The sequence below is a fragment of the Chlorocebus sabaeus genome, chromosome 20 (genome assembly GCF_047675955.1).
Source record: "Chlorocebus sabaeus isolate Y175 chromosome 20, mChlSab1.0.hap1, whole genome shotgun sequence".
NCBI classification, from domain to species: domain Eukaryota; kingdom Metazoa; phylum Chordata; class Mammalia; order Primates; family Cercopithecidae; genus Chlorocebus; species Chlorocebus sabaeus.
The window spans coordinates 36,201,497-36,220,927 of record NC_132923.1 but is presented as its reverse complement, the minus strand read 5'-3'; the positions used below and the strand labels follow the sequence as shown (position 1 = coordinate 36,220,927).

Sequence of the window (19,431 nt, the reverse complement as noted above, 5' to 3'; positions counted from 1 at the left end):
CTGTGCTTGGCCATCAATACAGTTTTAATTATTGATTTCATTTTCCTCTGAGAAAAATAAAACCTCAGCTTAGAGAAAAAAAAAATCTCTGAAAAAAGGGGACATTTTCTAGGGCAGTGCTTTTTCTTTTTTTTTTTAAATACCTGCTGTTATGAATCAACAGGATAATTACAGTAATCTTGAGGACTGTTTTAAAAAAGGATTAAGGGACTATTCACAGAAATGTAATTTTAAATTTACAAAACATCCCACATAGCCCTTTCAGGGTAAAAGGGGAAGGGGGTGGTCATGATGAAACCAACGATTATATTGAAGCATTGGAAGTACCTGGCAGATGGTGGGGCTTAGGGAATGTCCTTGTTGCTGAATGAATCAGTGCCATAATCCTATCCTGGAAACCAGGCACCTGCCACCATATCAGGTGGTTATATACACAAGAACTCTTTTGATATAATGACTAGACCACCCTATTATAACTACAAAAACATGTTGAGATTTCTTCATGTGGTTCTCTTCTGTTTCTGGCTCTTGGGTTTGTAGGGAAGAAAAGCAAGCTACATTCTGGAGATAGTTCATGTAGTTTAAAGAGGTTCTAGGGGCTCCAGAGCAATGTCATCTCCCATGGGAGCGAGCATAAACAGAGTTTGCAAGGCAAGAAACACTTATGCCTGTTAGGAATCCTCAGGCAGGAAGAACCCCGTTTATAGAGAATCCCACATGCCTTCAATTATTGATTATTAACACGATCAAATCATCTTTATGAGGAACTTTTCTCTGACATTTTGACTTCTGCTTTAATCAAATGTGCTATTTCATTAATGAAATGTATTGGGTTTGTAACAAAATGGGCCACACAGAGATACCTTTTTCTTTTTAAAGGAATGATTCAATCTATTTCATCTTAGCACTAAATAAAAACATAAACCGTATTTTGTTTTGTACAGCCAAAGAACATTTTCCAGAGTATTCCTTTCCTGAGAAAGTTGGAGGTAAAACTTGTAAAGGTCATGGCTGCTCACAGGAAGACCTGCTCATTTTATCGCTTTTGCAGTGAGATGACCACTGATTGCTATGGAGATGCTGATTGCTGCGGCCATTACTGGTCTAGCCTAGCCACCTGTAAGAGAATGATGCCTTGGTCATTGCGGTCTCTGTGCTGTGATCTCCTTAATGTGACCATGATCATTGACAGAACTTGCATGTTTAGGAGGTGCATGGGCTCTGTTTTTATTAAACAGCATCTTATCCAAGCTGCACTAATGTCTTCCTTAGCTCAGTCAGACTGATTCATACAGCTTAATTAAATACAGCGTTCTAACCAAATAACTTGAAGATTTTACTTTTCTGTGTTTCTTTAAATTGACTATTAACTCTTTTTTTTCTTTTTGCCTTTGGCTTTGAGCCTAATTGTATCACCTTTTGTTATTGAATGGTTAAGTAGTTTGTGCTTTCCTGACTGAAGCTGAACAAGTGCATGATTTGTGTTTGTTGCCATAATCCGAGCGTAGCCTGAGCTATTTGTTATTTGTGCAGCTTGTCATTATTTTTTCTCTCTCCAAGTTGCTGTGGCTTGTGTTTTGCAAGGTGTTATCCCACTAGAATATAACCTTTCACATAGCTTTTCTTTCTAAGATAGAAAATGTCTGGGGTCAATACCCTTATCTTAATTTGTATTGTTCTATCATAGCAGTCATTGTACTTTGGTTTATAAGTACATTTAGTATTTCTGATATACACTTATGATTTACATAACGGGGAAAAACTTTGACTCTCAGGTAAGCAATACAGAAATTTCTGTAGGTTTGATTATGTTAATTGATAGATAGTCAATACTAAATTCCACCTTTTATCTACTATTTTTTTTGCCTTGTTAAATGAAACACTTACTGTACCTGTAATTAGTATCATTGTATTGGTCCTTGTGTGCTGTAAATGCATCCCTATACAGTTATTCTCCTCTGTAATAAGCCTTGGCCAATATTTTGCATTAAATATTCATTAGCCTTTGAGGTTAGAGAGTGGGTTTCTTCTCCCCTTGTCACTACATTGCTCAGCAAAGTGTTTGACACACAACAGCTGCTCAATTCATGCTGATGGAACCCATAGAATCTTCTTCAGCGGCAGTATGCTGGCACCCAGATTTAGCAAATTGGTCACCTGTGGCCTGCATTCTGTCCACAGACATGTTTTCTTGAGCATAAACACTGTTTAAAAAGCTTTAATTCATAGTCAATATCTGTAGTTTATGAAAGCTTCCATTTTGACTTTTTTGAAATATTGCAGTATGTGACCATTCTGTACCTAGATTCCCTCACGAGCAGCAGGTTGGAGCTCAGTGCGCTTTGGATAGGGAATGCTTTTCTTGTTTACCAGCTGCCCCACTTCAGATTCTTGGCACCTAAGAACGTCTGAATTTGGAACCTCTGGAATAATGACATTTAAGGCAGCTTAATTACGGAATCATTAAAGGGACTTGTTCCTAAAATGTTATCACCTGGAATGCATGAATTTACAAATTGTAATAAGGTTTGCTGAGGAATCTGGGGAAATGTTTTTTTTGTAAAATGCTTTTAAAAGACTTATTGCATGATTTAGAATTCCTTTTTAAGAGAATGTAGAGTTCTTTGGGGACAACTTGACCAGATGGACAGCGTTTTAGCTTCCATATAAAAGATTCCCATTGGTGGAACCTGGTACATGTTTAGGTAGTGGTTCTCCAAAATTTAGTCATTTCTTAGAGTAGTGGATTTCAATGTGTGATGTCTGGACCAACAGTGTCAGCATTACTGGAAAACCTGTTAGAAATGTAAATTCTCAGGCCCTACTGAATCGGAAATTCTGGAGGTGAGACCCAACAATCTGTGTTTTATTATATATTTTATTATATAAGCCCTGCAGGTGATTCTGAACCAATCTGTTAAAAGAATGAAATACAATACAATAATAATATAATACGATTTAGAGTTAGATTTAATTATTTCTGAAAAATCTTAGTACTATTGACCAATTCAACCTGAGAATTATTTAAATTCTGAAGCATGAAACTTGTTATGGCCTCACAATTAAGATTTAGAGAAATTATCAGGCTCAGTGAGAAAGTTCTGGATTGATCCTGCTTACTACTCTTGCTGTGTAAATGTTCCTCAAAGGCCCTCTCTGGCTCTGGGCTTATGTTCTCCTTGTAAAACACAGTATGCTCATTATATTTTAGCTTTGCCCAGGACCCCTAGTCTGGGAGACATTATGTGTCTGATTAAACTAGACCCCTCTGGTGCCATTTCTATTGCTTTGGGAAACGGTGAAATGTCACAAGTGAGCAATAAATGCAAGCCGTTGTTATGATTGTTATAGAGGGCTGGCTGTGTCCGCTTCAGTCTAGAAAGTTCAGAAGGGTATTTGCTTTGTAATCCCCACACTTTGAGAGGTTGGGGTGAGTAGATCACTTGAGGTCAGGAGTTCAAGACCAGCCTGGCCAACATGGTGAAACCCCATCTCTACTAAAAATACAAAAATGAGCCAGGTGTGGTGATACCTGCCTGTGGTCCCAGCTACTCAGGAGACTGAGGCATGAGAATTGCTTGAACCTGGGAAGTGGAGGTTGCAGTGAGCCAAGATCGTGCCTCTGCATTCCAGCCTAGGTGACAGAGTGAGACAGTATAAAAAAAAAAAAAAAAAGAAAAAAGAAGGGTATTTGTTCTAGTTTCAAGATAGAAATCTAAAACATAAGGTGGATAGTGGCTGCCTGCAGATTGTGATTTATAGTGGGTCATGTGCTGTGCTGCTACAGAGCCGGCAAATAGTCCAGAGGTCTTAGTATTCTTTCTGTGACCCCCTCTATTTTATATTTACACTGTATTTATTGGAATTGACCGATTTTAAACATCTTTGCCATGGCACACAGTGTTTTTGTAACCTGTGAGCTTCTTGTGTAAAGCAGAAAATAATCTGTAATAGAGCAGATAGCTCCTTGAAAGCCTGTGGCTAAGGCATAACTTCGCAAGTGTTCTCCTTGAAGGGCCCACTCATCATGTTTGCTTTGTAATCCCTGCACTTTGAGAGGTTGGGGTGAGCAGATCACTTGAGTTCAGGAGTTCAAGACCAGCCTGGCCAACATGGTGAAACCCCATCTCTACTAAAAATACAAAAATGAGCCAGGCGTGGTGACACCTCCTGTGGTCCCAGCTACAGAAGAGACAGACCAGAGTAAGGAAGAGGCCGCTGTCCAATTTAGAGGCATGATATTCTCCTGATATTAGGGCAGAATCTGAGAAAACATCGACTGGGCTCATACATAGAGTCCTGTCCCGTTGTCTCCAAACTGTGACTTTGTCTGCGTGGTAAAGTTCTTCCATGAAAGATCTCAAAAGAGAAGTTAATGTTCCACAGAAGGTACTTCAGTCATCAGTGTCTCCACTGGGTGTTAGTATTGCTTCTTCTAGGGTGCTTTGGTTATGTAGTAGTATTTTTTAAGTAGGGGACATGCTTAAAATTTGAGAGGGAAAAACATTACAGAGGTTTTTTTTTTTTTTTTTTTTTTTTTTTTTTTTTTTTTTTAAATCAGCCCACTCATATAAAACATCAGCTAAAAAATTGACAAAATATGTTGTTATCCCTCAAATTTTTATCCCAATACCAAAATGTCTCCTCTATTGAACAGCATCACTGGTATAAAACCATGGGCCAGGATGACCGTAAGAGGGAGGCCCAGTTGTGAAAAGGAAGGGACATTAGCACAAGGCCTAATTTTGAGATTAGCAAATTTGAGATTAATTAGGAAATTAATTAGGAAATTAGGACAAGGTCTAATTTTGAGATTAGCAGATTGTTCTCTGCTCACATTCACTTTGAATTGGTTTTGATTCCTCGAGTGAGAGAACTCCAGTCTCAGTGATTTGGGCTCAGAGATATTGGCCAAGCTTCACTAAGCAGGAAATCATTTCTTGGTTGGAGTGCTTTTGAAACTTAACTGAGGAAACTGAATTCCAAAAATATCTAAGCAAAGTAAATGCTAGCAGCTTTAAATATTTTCCTAAAAATCAGGCAGAAAACTCTAAAAAAAAAAAAAAAAGTCAGTTATGTTTGCTTCCTGTGGGCAGTTTCTCATAGGAAATATTTTTAAATAAAGTTTCTAGAAAGATTTTGTGAAGACTATTCTTTATCTGATGTAATTTATGAAAGCTTATAAAGTTTAAACATTCTTCTAAAATCTTTAAAGTGTTAATGTGTATTATATTTACTTAAAGAATATTTATAGCCATACAGTGAAAAGAAAGTCTTCCTCAGAATTTCCTTTAGTTTTAGAATGTAAAACTTCCTTTAGTTTTACAGTTCATGTTCCAGGATAAGTCTCTGTATTCTATATACTTTAGAATGAGAGAGGATAAAACAAAACCAGGCAAACACAAAAGATTCTACTCCCCTCAACCCCCTCCAAAAAAACCCAAGGAAGAAAGCATCAGTGATGAAAGAACAGCACTATGACTTGTCCCTTTCAGCAAGTAGATTTGTAAAATAAATAATTTCACATTATTAAACAATAGCAGTAGTTTGTCATAAAACCTAAATTCTTAGTAGAAAAGAGCATCAAAAAAGCTAATCCAGATTTGAAGATAGACTGTTGATATTTTCTTCCCCACAGGTATTTTAGGGAATTAGGAAACATAAATAGCGAGAGGCTGGGAGCCAGGAGAGCGTTGAGTCTCTATGCTCAGTCTGACTCATGTTTATTGAGAGCCTGGTCTGTGTAAGGCAGTATTTAGATATTTGCAATTCAGAGATGATGGGAGATGCTTAGGTCTGAAGAGACTTTATTTCCTTTTTGGTAAATCAAACATAACTTATTGATGGAGAACAAATAAGTGGCAAAACCAACCAACTACCCAACAGACAATGAGACAATGAAATAAAACAGAAAAAGGAAATATTCAGGCAGTCAGTAGTCCCAAATTAAGAAAGCGAGGAATCAAGTGTCAGCACCATTGGTTGTAACCTTTACATCCCTAGGTAACTTCAGCGCATCAACTCAACTAAGCTGAATTAAATGCTGTGCCTTTTTTCTCTCTTTATTTCATAGGAGTATCTGTATAAACCTATCAGGAAATAAGGGCATTGGCAATAAGAGACTTTCTTTGAGTCAAATACTATTTTTTTTTGTTTGTTTGTTTTTGAGACAAATTCTTGTTCTGTTGCACAGGCTGGACGGCTGTGGTGTGATCATGGCTCACTGCAGCCTCTATCTCCTGGGCTTAAGTGATACTCCTACCCAGTGTTTTTGTAGAGATGAGGTCTTGCTATGTTGCCTGGGCTAGTCTCAAATTCCCTGCCCTAAGTGTTTCTCTTGCTTTGGGTGTTGGAATTACAGACATGAGCCACCAGGCCTGTCCTCACATATTAATTTTTAAAAGTTTAATAAAAAGGGCACTACTGGCCAGGTGTTGTGGCTCACGCCTGTAATCCCAGCACTTTGGGAGGCCAACGCAGGTGGATCGCTTGAGCCCAGGAGTTCAAGACCAGCCTGGACAACATGGCAAGACCTCACCTCTACAAAAAATACAAATATTAGCTGGGCATGGTGGCATGTGCCTGTGGTCCCAGCTACTCAGGAGGCCGAGGTGGGAGGATCGATTGAGGCCAGTAGGTCAAGGCTGCAGTGAGCCGAGATCATGCCAGTGCACTCCAGCCTGGGTGCTAGGTGACAGAGCAAGATCTGTCTCCAAAAAAAAACAACAACAACAACAAAAAAAAAGGTAAAAGATAAAAGGGTACTACTATTTTCAGATAATGTGATTCTAGGAGTTCGAGACCAGCCTGGCCAACGTGGTGAAACTCCGTCTCTACTAAAAATACAAAAAGTAGCCGGCCATGGTGGTGGGCGCCTGTAGTCCCAGCTGCATAGGAGGCTGAGGCAGGAGAGTGGCTTGAACCTGGGAGGCGGAAGTTGCAGTGAGCTGAGATTGTGCCACTACACTCCAGCCTGGGTGACAAAGCGAGACTCTCTCTGAAAAAAAAAAAAAAAAAATGTGTATATATACACACACACACACACACACACACATATACACACATACACATACATATATATATGATTTTTAGTTATAAAAGAAATGTCTGACTTGGAGTGATGAAGATTTCTTGGCTCATTGGAGGGATACCCTTTCTGTGGTTACATGATAAAGCCAGAGTGTTGCAGTTTTGTCTTAGAACAGGCTTCAGAGATGGAAGAGTTTTTTTTTTTTTCCTGGTAGACAATAGCAGGATCAAGAAAAGTACGTAGTTGAGCTCTATTTACCTTTTTAAAAGAGGTTCTAAAAGCAGGGATTTTCTGTGTGTTGTAGTCAATTTATAAGATAGAAAAAACTGCTTTTATAGTCAATGTGAATTTATAGACAAATATTGAAATGTACTTTTGTGCCTGTGTTTTTTTTTTTGCTAGCCCATTAAAGATAGTTTATGTGCCTATATTTTGAAAATCAATTGTTAAAATACATAAATTTTGAAAAGTGAAGAAATAAGCAGATTTCATTGAGTTGCATTGTGTTCCCATTGTCTTATACTTATTGAGTTGTGATTAATAATTTTATTTCATTTTACAAGATCTTTTTGTCATTTTTTTTCATGTTTAGCATGTGTACAACATGCCATGTTGATTATTTTGAACTTAGTTAAATACTTGAGCATGCAGCATATTGCCTGGCATATAACAGGTGCTTCACAACTGTTTGAATTCATGAATTTAATGGATGGCTATTGTAATGTGTTGTATTAAGATGTTTGCTGATGTAATTTTTTAATAGTCTTTTTCCATTAACCATGTATTTTCAGATATTAAAAGGGGGTTGTTATAGAACATCCCAGAAAGAAAATATTAATATTGGTCTTTAAAAATAAGATTTTTTTAGAGATCACAACAGACTGGTTGATGTTTAAAAAAATTGTGTTATATGAAAACTATAGATAACATTCCTGGGAGTGGGAGTGGCATGTAGAGGGTAACAAAGGGTGAAGAGACTTTCTGTAGAAGATTAAGAATAAATCGTCAAAAATGTTTCCTCGTAATAGAGATGCCAATAATTTAATTATTTTCCACCATATTAGTTTCTTTTCTTGGAGAGAATTAATTATATTGTTGATTCTTACATTATGATTGGGCTGTACAAAGTCTGAGCTAGTAATTCTCTAACCCTCAAATGCCATAGAAATTAAAGTTGAAAGTTGTTAAATTTTATGGGTTGTGGCACATCTTGAAGGTTAAGAGATGATGTTTGCCTTCTGTATATGTTAACATTGTCTCTGTGGTTACCCTATTTTTTTTTTATCTCCTCTTTCCAGTCATACAGTTTGTCAAGAAAGAAAATAGTGCACTATACCTGTTTTGACCAACGGAAAAGAGCAAATGCAGCATTTTTGATAGGTGCCTATGCAGTAAGTACCTTCTTCATGATTATTTTCTATAATCAGGCCAGTGAAATGCTAACACTGTCAAAGAAAATCCATACCAGTTTTTCAGTGGGATTGAGAGATGGTGGAGATTATTAGCAGTTTGGGAATTGACCTGTAGTGGGAAGTATGGACTAGCAGTGGTGGGATGTTTACTCTTTGGATTTTCTTTTCTACTGGTTAATGAGAGAATCTTGGAACTGCAATATGTAGCTTGAATTCCACAGTTATATAGGTGTTTTAATAAAAAGAATACCTACCAAGGACATTTCTAGGAAAAAAAATATGTGTGTGTACATGTATGTTTAAATGAATGAAATATGATATTATGGAAGATTTTAAAAGACTGTTGAAGTGTTCATTTTTTGGGAGAAGAGGAAATCCTGGATTGCACAGGGGAGGACTGTTATTATTTTTATCAATCCATTCATTCATTTATACAATTGTTTGCAGTAGGCAAACAATATAAATCCTGCATATATTATAGCTTCCCTAATAACTACATAAGACTTTACCCAAACTAATTTCAGTTAGAAATTTTGTTCTCCGCAGTCACTAACATGTCAGTATGAATTCCACATGACCATGCTGTGGAGTTTTAGAATGGTGATTCTGGTATTTTCTATATATGCTGTGACCGAGCAAAAGCTTAGAAAGCGGAAACCATCAGGGCTAAAACACACTTGCAGGGATATGTGTGATAACCAGTTGGGAATATGCTTGTTTAAAGGCAGGGAGCAGAGAGGTGTCATTTCCCCTCATCCTTGGGGAGGGCTCGTGCTCCTCTGAAGCCATGGAAATAACCAGGCCGAGTGACTTTTCAAGGGCCTCATTCTAAGGACCTTGGGAAGAGGGCGCCAGCTACTATACCTCAAACTCTGCCCCATCAACCCAAAAGCTCTCGGGGTGAAAAAGCCCAGCAGTATTGCTGGAAAAGCTGTCGGCTGTTGCAGGGTGCAGGCCAAGAAGAGTGGCAGGCTGTCAGCCAGGCTGCGGGCTGGGGCCTTGCTTCTAGCACTGAGGTGCCCAGCCCTGCCCACCTTTTGTCCCTTGATGTGGCTGCAGTAAAGCCTTGGGCTACCCCTTGTGGCTGCATCTTTCTTGCTCTGTAGATAGCATGGCATAGCACAAGCAATAGTGGCTAAGAGTCAGAAAAACATGTTTTTCATCTTGAAGGGGTCTGTGATGATGCAGTTTATCTCTCTCAGCTTTATTTTGTTTCCTTATCCACAAAATGAGAGGGTTGGATGTGATGACCCCTACATTTTCTTTCAATTCTTAGGATACTCAGATTATTTGTAGTGCCAAGCAGGCTATTACTTTTATTTTAAGCGCATACATGAAAAGCTGGCAGTTAGCATGAAGGTTCAGTGAAGTTCTGGTAAGCTGAATATTTTTTTACCTTACATTGATAATGACTACTCATTTGAAATTGATGATTGACACCGTGATTGAAATATGGAAAGAGACTGTACTAATTTCTGGATTCAAGCCCTGTAAACAAATGTGTTTTTCCTGCAGGGTTTTGTGATGCTTTGTAAGCATGTTATTTGTGAATCCTTTCTCATAAAGGATTGCCATCAGGAAGAGGTCATTTGCCACTCTTCTCATGTCTTTGTTTTGTTTTTTTGTGAGGACCAAATGATTTTTATTCATATACATCTTGTTCATCTACCCAAAGTGTTCAGAACAGTGTTCAGCACATATGAAGCTTGATGTAACAGTTATCTATGATGATGATGGTAACGATGAGTCTGTATGGTCACTGTGTTTCTGAAGTCTTGTTTGGTAATCAAGAATGTGTTTAGAACTCTCTCTTTATTAGACAAGGTCATAAACCAAAAGTTCCAATTTCCTGTACACGTTGAAAGCTTTGAATAAAGATCCTTGGACACAAAACATGACTCACATGGCTCAAAATTAATTCTGTGACATAATATTATTCTAAAGTCATACTTATTTTGAAAGCCTAAAGATTTTTTTTTTTTTTTTTATGGCTATAAAAATACCATCAAGCTAGACATTTTAATTCTGTTGAGATATGCAAATAGAATTACCACAGCAGCCCACACATTCTGTGATTTCTAAACATTTAAAAGTCAATGACTTTGGGAAGTTGCTGTTGTCCTTCACAGTTCATTAAAAGTTCAGATGCCTTTTGTGAAAGCCCAGCTTTTCTACCCGCGAAATTGTCTTTTCGGAAGTCTTGCCGGATGTTTTCTTTGTTTGCCTCTCCATGTTGCTGCCTAATTTGATAGATTTCATTTTCTAGCTGAACAATAGTCTATTCAATCTCATAATTTTTACTGACCATGGATATCCAATTTGACTCCATTTCTCTCAATTTAGATCCAGCTGTGAGTTGCATGTTCTTTCTCTGCCAGTTTAAATCTTTAATATGTTTTCTTAACTTCTGAAGTTCTTTCTGTGCATGTTCAGTCATATGAACTAGATTTTCATTGTATACTTTCCAGGCATTACATCCATGCTGTGACATTAGTTTCAGATTCTTGATTCTAACTGCTTGATGCTCTAACTAGGCCATGGAATTGTTTACACATTCTTGCCATGCAGTAATGCCATTTTTTTGACCAGAGGAAGGGGCTGGAAGTTCATAACGTTTCATACTGAGCAATTCATTTGGTTGTCAAGCAGCCAGTCTTTCAAATTCATTTCTCATTATGTCAGTTTCAAAAGCAGAATAATTCGGGACTGTCAGGTAGCTCAGGTAGTTCATAGTAGGTTGGTATCTGCAAGTTTCCTTCTCCACCAGCACTGCAGCCGCTGCCTTCACACCAGGGGCTTCATAACCTTGATCAAAATATGGATCAAGTGGTCAATATCGATCAAGCAGTGGCTCACGACTGTAATCCCAGCACTTTGGGAGGCTGAGGCGGGCAGATCTCGAGGTCAAGAGATGGAGACCATCCTGACCAACATGGTGAAACCCTGTCTTTACTAAAAACACAAAAATTAGCTGGGCGTAGTCCATGTGCCTGTAGTCCCAGCTACTTGGGAGGCTGAGGCAGGAGAATCGCTTGAACCCAGGAAGGGGAGGTTGCAGTGAGCTAAGATCGCACTGCTGCACTCCAGCCTGGTGACCCAGCAAGACTCTGTCCCAAAAAAAAAAAAAAAAAAATACAGCTGTGCATCCACCACAACCTCTCCAGCCACCAAACCTGTGCCTGCCATTCTGGGGACCTCAGGTTTGCCCTACTCTTCTAGTTTCTTTACCCCCTTTTCCCTCCTTTGCATCTTCTCTCTCTTCTTTCCTTATTTATTTATTTATTGAGACTGAGTCTTGCTTTATCCCCCAGGCTACAGTGTAGTGGTGCGATCATAGATCAGTGTATCCTTAGACTTCTGTGCTCAAGCGATCCTCCTACCTCAGCCCTCCCTAAAAGGTGGGACTGCAGGTGTGTGCCACCACACCCAGCTAATTTCGTTTTATTTTTGTAGAGACAGTGCCTTGCTTTGTTGCCCAGACTGGCTTCAGAACTCCTGACCTTAAGTGATCCCCCTGCTCTGGCCTCCCAAAGTGCTGGGATTACAGATGTGAGACACCACACCCCACTTCTTCTTTCCTTTTTAACACCTATTCTTCCTGTTTTGTTTAGTGTGGTTCTTCATTTCAGGAGGGTGCCTCTAGAACTTTGAAAGGATTATAATAGATGTGTTGAGCTTGTGATAAAATACTCTGTGATAAAAATATGTCTTCTAATGCAGAAGTTTCCACCACTTTAAAGCAACCAAAAGTGGAAAGAGCAGTTCTAGCATGGTGGAAGAAGTGCTGAGTCCAGCATGAGCTTGTCTTACACACTAGTTACAGTCTTGAGAAGCAGTGTAAAGTGATTATTCTTGAACTGGTCATGTCCCAATTGATTTTTCTAATTTTGGAACTGTATTCCCCAGAAGGCTTTTTGACACAAACCCTTAATACAAATTGAACTAAAAATTGGCAGTGGATCCTTAAAGAGAATTTTATGCCTTTCTTTTATTGTCTGTATGTATTTAGTTGTTGACAGTCTTGTAAGAAGATAGTCAATACTATGCATTATAAATATATCTCAGTTAAATTTTACATATATTAAATGTTGCTAGTTTGATAAGTGTCCGTTTTCTGGGGAATCTTCTCTGGATACAAAAGACCTTTACCTTCGGAGCAGCCATGTGACTTACATGAGGCAAGCTAGGTAGGTAGGTATATTTTATCAGACAGAAGTGCTTAACAGTGAAGGTGTTTCTGTTCTTAAAATGTGGAATCAGCTCTCTCTTAAGGGGCATTGACTAATAAAAATATTTTGTACTAAGACAAACCTTTTTCTCAAAGCCGTAGTTTTCTCTTTTGTAAAATTTGGATAATACCTGAGTTTCCTTATCTGCTTCACAGGATTATTGTAAAGATCAAATATTCAACTCCCTGTTTGATAGCTCCGTATTATACGTCTAAATGATACCTCAAATTTATTGTGACAAAACTTCTGTTTGTATTCCTTCTCTCCCTAAATGTATTTATTTCCCAAGTCATTCCCTTTTTAGTAAGTGGACTACCATCAGTGACTTGCTAAATCAAAAGACAGTAGTCATTTTGATTTCTTTTGTTCGCCGATCCCACATTATACTTATTCATAAGTTTGGTCAGCTCTACCTCTAAAACATTTTGAATCAGAATACATCTTTCCGTCTCTGTTGCTATCACCTAGCCCAAGCCACTATCATTGTTCACCTGAATTATGACCACAGCTTTTTATGTTGTCTCTTTTTATATTCTTGCTTCCCATTAATTTAGTTGCCATACAGCTGTCAGAGTAATCTTTCAAAATTGTAAATTAGATCACGTCATTACCCTGTTTCAAATTTGTGATTGCTCACTGATCTTGGCATAAAATTTATCCTTACCAATGCCATTAAGATCCTTTCTGATCTGACCCTCTCTACCTCTGTGGTCTCCTTGCTCAAGATGCTCCCCTCATGCTGGCCTTCTAACTGAAATTCCGTTCTTGTTCCTACCAAAGAGCCTTGATATTTCTGTTCTATCTGGAATGTTCTTACTTCAGGCCTCTGCATGCCTGGCTCTTTCTAATGTTACCTTCTCAGAGAGATTTTCAATTTCTACCCTTTTACCTCCACCCCTAGTCATTCTTTAGACCTTTGCTGCTTTATTACAGCATGCTACTATTTGAAATTACTTTGTTTGTTTATGCATTTACTTGCTTATTATCTCTTTCCCAGACTAGAGGGTAAGGACTTTATCTGTTTTGTTCATTGCTGTGTGTGGAGGGTGATAAAATATTTAACAAGGGGTTAGGCTGGGCATTCATCCATTGAATTGGAAGTTGGGACAGGGTCCTGGAGGCTTCTTGCTTTGCTGAATCATGGGGAAGTCTAGGACTTAGGGGTCAGGGGTGGATCCCAACGAAGAGACTAGGATGGCCTTTGTGGAGTGGAGTGGTGTGTTGTGGGCTGCAGCTATTTACCGACTGCTATACAACTATTTCAGTGTTTGAACACTATCAATTTAGAGCTGTGCCTAGTACATAATGGGTGCTCTGTAAATATCTTTTGAGTGAATGAATAATGGGATGACAAAACATGGAAGAAAGAAGTTAATATATGGGAAACTCCTGAAAATAATGAAGTTGGACGTAAGGTATAAACTGGTGTCTTCCCCTTTACCAGAATATTTATAGTCATGACTGAGCCAACTTTGGTCTTTAAAGATGCAGGATCAAAGTAAAGATCATAGATCAAGGGTAGTAACTGGTATACAAAATTACATCACTACCTAGCCTTTTTTTAAAAAAATAAATTTGTATTTTTCCAATTTTTTTTGTGGTAAAATACATGTAACATGAAACTTGCTGTCTTAACCATTTTAAAATGTACAGCTCAGTGGTATTAACTACTTTCCAATTGTTGTGCCACCAGCACCATGGCTTACTTTTGAGTGTGCCATCTTGTGGCACTTGTGGTTTCTTTGTTAGATAATGACTTCAGGTATTTCACAGCTTTTGTGTTTCTATTTCCTTATATCTATGTGGGGGAGACTTTTTATGCTTTCTTTCATAGAACTGTCATAAGGATCAAAAAGGAGATAAAATGTAGACCAAGTTTGTTCAACCTGCAGCTGGCTTTGAATGTGGCCTAAAACAAATTCGTAAACTTTCTTAAAACATCATGAGATTTTTTTTTTTTTTAAAGCTCATCAGCTATCCTTCGTGTTAGTGTATTTTATGTGTGGCCCAAGACAATTCTTCTTCCAGTGTGGCCCAGGGAAGCTAAGTGATTAGACACCCTGATATAGACCATCATGTTCAGTGATCTTAAAGCCAGGGTTGCTGGAATGATGTGGCCACTGGAGACCACAGTGACACTTAGCAGATGATAGACACCCATTTTAGGGATGCCTGTACTAGTAAAGCATCTCTTCACCTCCTACATTGTGACATTGTGCTCCTTGAGATGGAGGGCTTAGATAGATTTAAGAAGAGACCAGCTTTGTCAGAAAGGTGTTTGCCTTCCAGGGCAACACTGTGCAGTTTTGAAGTTAGGATGTTTAGATCATTGTAGCATCTAAGACACTCTGATATGAGTTTGAAAAAGATGGCTTTTAAAAATTATGAGTATGAATTAATTAGGTTCTTGCCATGTGCTTAAAGACCAAGTCTTCACTAGTACCTGTGTTACTATATTGTTTTCAGTTTTGCAGGCCTATGGCAAGAAGGTCAAGGAGAATTTGGATCAGGTCACCGTAACTGAAGAACTGGAAAATAATGTGTATGAGAAGAAGTTAAAATAAGTTTAGCTTAGAAAATTAAGTTCAGAGTTAAAGAAATACAATTTTTTTCTGTTATGTGGAGGATGCTAAACAGAGGTGGTAGCCACATTGTATACTTTCCTTACCTACTTGTTAAGTCTTTGCATTGCTAAATTAGAGGTCTACATTGTGGATTGACTGAGACCAGCCTGAACCAAATGTCATGTCTGAATTGGGGATAACAAGCCTGAGGTTTTTAGACTGTCTAACCATGTCTGTGTTGGCTATTTATTTTGTAGACTACACTTAAGGCCTAAGTAGTTACACTCTACTCCTAAGTCTGTGACTAATTGCAAAGAACCCATTCTCCATCTGGCCTAGTGGTTGCAAGCAATGACTTTAACATAGCCACAGGCTCACTGGGCTTTGAATCCAATTATTAGTTGTATGCCCTAAGCAAGTTAACTTATGCAAACTGCTGTTTTTTTCATCTTTAAAATAGGCATAATAATACCCTATTTTACTTGCGGTGAGGACTGAAGGAGGTCATTTATATAAAGGTGTCATCGGTGCAGTGTCTGACATTGTATGCACTTAGGAATGTCTGGTGGCCCTGGGCAGGGAAGCTATGAGACCTTCCACAAAGTTTTCTGACCCAATCTCCTACTTCTTATCACTCACTTTTGTGCGTAGACCCTTTAGGCTACCTCCCTGAAGATCTGATGGCTACTTCCCCACTTTCTGTCTGCTCATCTTCCTCTTGTCCATCACATTTTTCACTTAAACACTTCCTTGGCTCAGTAACAACACTCATATGGTTGTTAATCTGATTATTGCTTAGTATAATTCACTGGAAAGTATATTTCTCTCACAAGGATGTTATTTTAAGGGAATAGTCTGTTTAAACCAAATGAATTTGTGAGATCTGTAGTCAGGTGTTCATTAGTTCAGTAAATCTTTGTTTAGCTACTATGAGCCCAGCCTAGCACTATGGTAGGCTCTAGGGAATAAAATATGTGTGTGTATATATATGTGTGTGTGTGTGTGTGTGTGTATATATATATATATATATATATATAAATACCTAGCTTAAAATGTGGGACAGATGAGAGATAAACAGTTGTTTAAAGTGGGCAATAGGTATAATTGGGTAAATATGAATTTATCTAACAAATTTGTTTTGAGGCGTTTTCATGTAACAGGCCTTGTTCCCGGAGTTGAGGATACTAAGGTGAATGACTCCCTACCTGTTGGTGTGGGTGTGGAGGGCTGGGTTCAGACCTGGAGAGAGGGGAGGTTCCAAGATGGTCAATCCCAGCAGGCCAAGTTGCTGAGGAACCATCGGACAGGGAGAATAGCGTGATGGTGAGGATGCTTTTTCTGGTGGTAGAGGAGTGAAGGGAGGATGGAAGAAAACTAGTTATTTAAAATTTTTAATTTAATTTTAAATGTCCATTGTGAAAAGGGGATAATCTAATGAGAAGATGGGGGTCTTTTTTTCCTTACAATTAAAAAAAAAAAAACTTTAAAAAGTGGAGTAATCACATTGTAGAAGAAATGTGGAAAAATTTTCCTGTAGTTCTAAACCTGAACTATTTATTAGGTGTGATTGCCGTGTAGTTTTTTTGAGCCTTTTGAAATTTAGCTTACGTATGTTTTGCCATTTTGCTACTCAGGTGACCAAATATTATTTCATTTAGAGAGAATACTATTTAACATTTTAGATTTCTTTCAAAATTTTTTATAATGTGACAGACCTCTTTCTATATTGTAAGTGTTTCTTTTTGTGGATTATTGTCTTTAGATTGCCAGAAGTGGGGTAAGTAATTTTAAATTTCAGAGTTTTTAAGACTCTTGGAGCATATTGCTATACTTAAGCCAGTGTATACTCCAATTTCGTATAATCTTTGCATGTTGGGTATGAACGTTACAGTTTTAGAAATTTAATTGGTGAAAAATGCTACCTCATTGTTTTAGTAATCATATTTTGATTAATAATGAGGTTGATTATTCTCATAGTTTTCTTTCTAGATTTATTAACTTTTTGAAAACTTTGTGTTTTTGAATTTGTTTCCTATATTTAGACCATTTAAGAGTGGAAAAGTGCTATTAGCCTCCATTAAAAAATAAGTTAGCCAGGTGCAGTGGTGAGAGCCTGTAGACCCAGCTACCTGGAGGCTGAGGCTGGAGGATTGCTTGAGGCCAGGAGTTTGAGGTTGCAGTGAGCTATGATCACACCACTGCACTCCAGCCCACACCCTGACTCAAGAAAAAAAAAAAAAAAAAAAAAAAAAACAGATGAAGTCATTTTATCTGTGTTTAATTTGTTTCAATAGATACAGACTACTAGAAATCATGCCCATCAGTCCAAGTTTCTGTAAAAACTAAGGAAGTCCATAGACCTTTCCTGCTGTTACTCCTCAGAATGTCAGAATGCTTTATTAAGTAGTTCTGCATTCCTGAATATAAATGTGCTTAGTTGGAACTGCTGGTAATGGACCTATTGATTTTTGAACATCAAGCTGTCTGCTGAATATACAGAAATTTTAACAGAACAGTATTTTTAAAAGTGGTTAGAGTGTGTGTGTTTACATCATGGGACACTGATATACCCAGACAATTAACTATGATTTTGTTTTTGTTTTTATTGTTTGGACCAAGTATATTATTTTGCTTATCCTTTAACTCACAATTCTGTAAATTCTGGTTTCAGACCTATTTTACATTGACATTAAAAAACTGTAGATTAAACAAATGTCATTTAAAATATAGGTAAAATTATCAAAAAAGTTGGTTCAAAATAATAAAGGCATTTACTTTAAATATTTATTAATCCAATAATATATTAGATGTCAGCTACTAGTGTTCTGTCATCCTTGTCTGTGGCTTCTTGGTAAATCTAACGATAGTGTTTGCTTCTGCTTATAGAAGTTAGTGGAGAGGAAGGGAGGGGCGGCACATGGCTGGGGCTGGGCAATTTCCTGTTTGCAGTTTCTTCCTTTTATAGTTTGATAGGCAACTCTTTTGTGATATTGCCTGTAAGTGGGCCAGACAGTCTTTTATCTTTGTAGGCTTGTATTTTTGGTGGCTTTGAAACAGATCACGCTCCTTAAAATCATACAGCATTTTCAATTTCAGACTCTTTGAGATTGGACATTCTATTAGCCTTCTGCGTATGGGTAGAGCAGTGTCACCTCTTACTCAACTTTTCTTGCCTGTTTCATTTAACTGTGGGTGAGGAAAATTAGCTGTTTGCTTTTCATTAGTGGAAGAATTGTCAAGTTAAGGTGCATCAATCTTTTCAGTTTTTTTTTCTTTTTTTCTTTTGGCATCCTGATAATAAACTTCCTTTGTATTGTAAATAAGCTCTCAAATTTATATACACATACACAGCTGCACACACAGGCATACATACTCACTGCGTTTAGTACTATATATTTAGTAGCGATGCACTGTGTATGTTTACAGTAATTTACTCACAAATTTCTGAATCTTATCAGTAGCCTTGGAATAACATATGCTTTCTATGTGAAGAAGCTAACATCTGTTTCATTTTAGGTTGGTGCAAAAGTAATTGCGGTTCTTGCTATTTCAACAGTATATACTGAATTAAGGGGATGTACTTTTTTAGCACTTGAAATTATTTATTTGCCAGTTTATTATCTCTCCCTTTAAGGGAAAGGACTGTCTTGTTTTCCACAATAGTCCCAGCATCTAGAACAATGTCTGACATATCCTAAGTGTTCAATATGTATTTGTGAAATGAATGCCTATTTAATTGACAAATAAGTCTTAGTTGGTTGACTTCCACAGTTTTGTGGAAATTTAATATGGAGTAATTTAAAACCTGTGATGTACTTAAAGATAAATTATTAAATCGGTACTAATTATAAAAAAATGACAAAAATCAGTGTTGTGAAGCATTAACTAATTCTCATAAAGTTATTGAGTAAAACAAAGTGTGTTATATAGAACTGAAATGGACTTTGTTAATACTGTACATACAAACATTTGAAATTAATATTGTACATAGTAATGTTAATTTTACCCTCAGCATTATTTCTGTTTTTCTCAATAGGTGAAACTACTTATTTATACATATAAGTATTTGCTACTAAATGTCAACGATTTTTTTTTTAACAGCCATCCTTGCAGTCTCAGGATAATTTCAGGTTAAGAATTAATTCATGGGGCCAGGCGTGGTGGCTCATGCCTGTAATCCCAGCACTTTGGGAGGT

At 37.6% G+C, this 19,431-nt stretch overlaps 1 protein-coding gene and 1 pseudogene across 3 annotated transcripts in view; one reads left to right on the top strand and one right to left on the bottom strand.

The window, feature by feature from the left end:
• The window catches only part of CDC14A (cell division cycle 14A), a 163,590-nt gene that overhangs the window by 26,570 nt on the left and 117,589 nt on the right, over positions 1 to 19,431 (top strand). For all 3 annotated transcript variants that reach the window (XM_007977818.3, XM_037998112.2, XM_007977816.3), the window contains exon 4: positions 8,329 to 8,421. In XM_007977818.3, coding sequence (XP_007976009.2) covers positions 8,329 to 8,421 — 93 coding nt within the window. The remainder of the gene's footprint in view (positions 1 to 8,328; positions 8,422 to 19,431) is intronic.
• Positions 10,444 to 11,269, bottom strand: LOC119624299 (pre-mRNA-splicing factor SPF27 pseudogene; annotated as a pseudogene).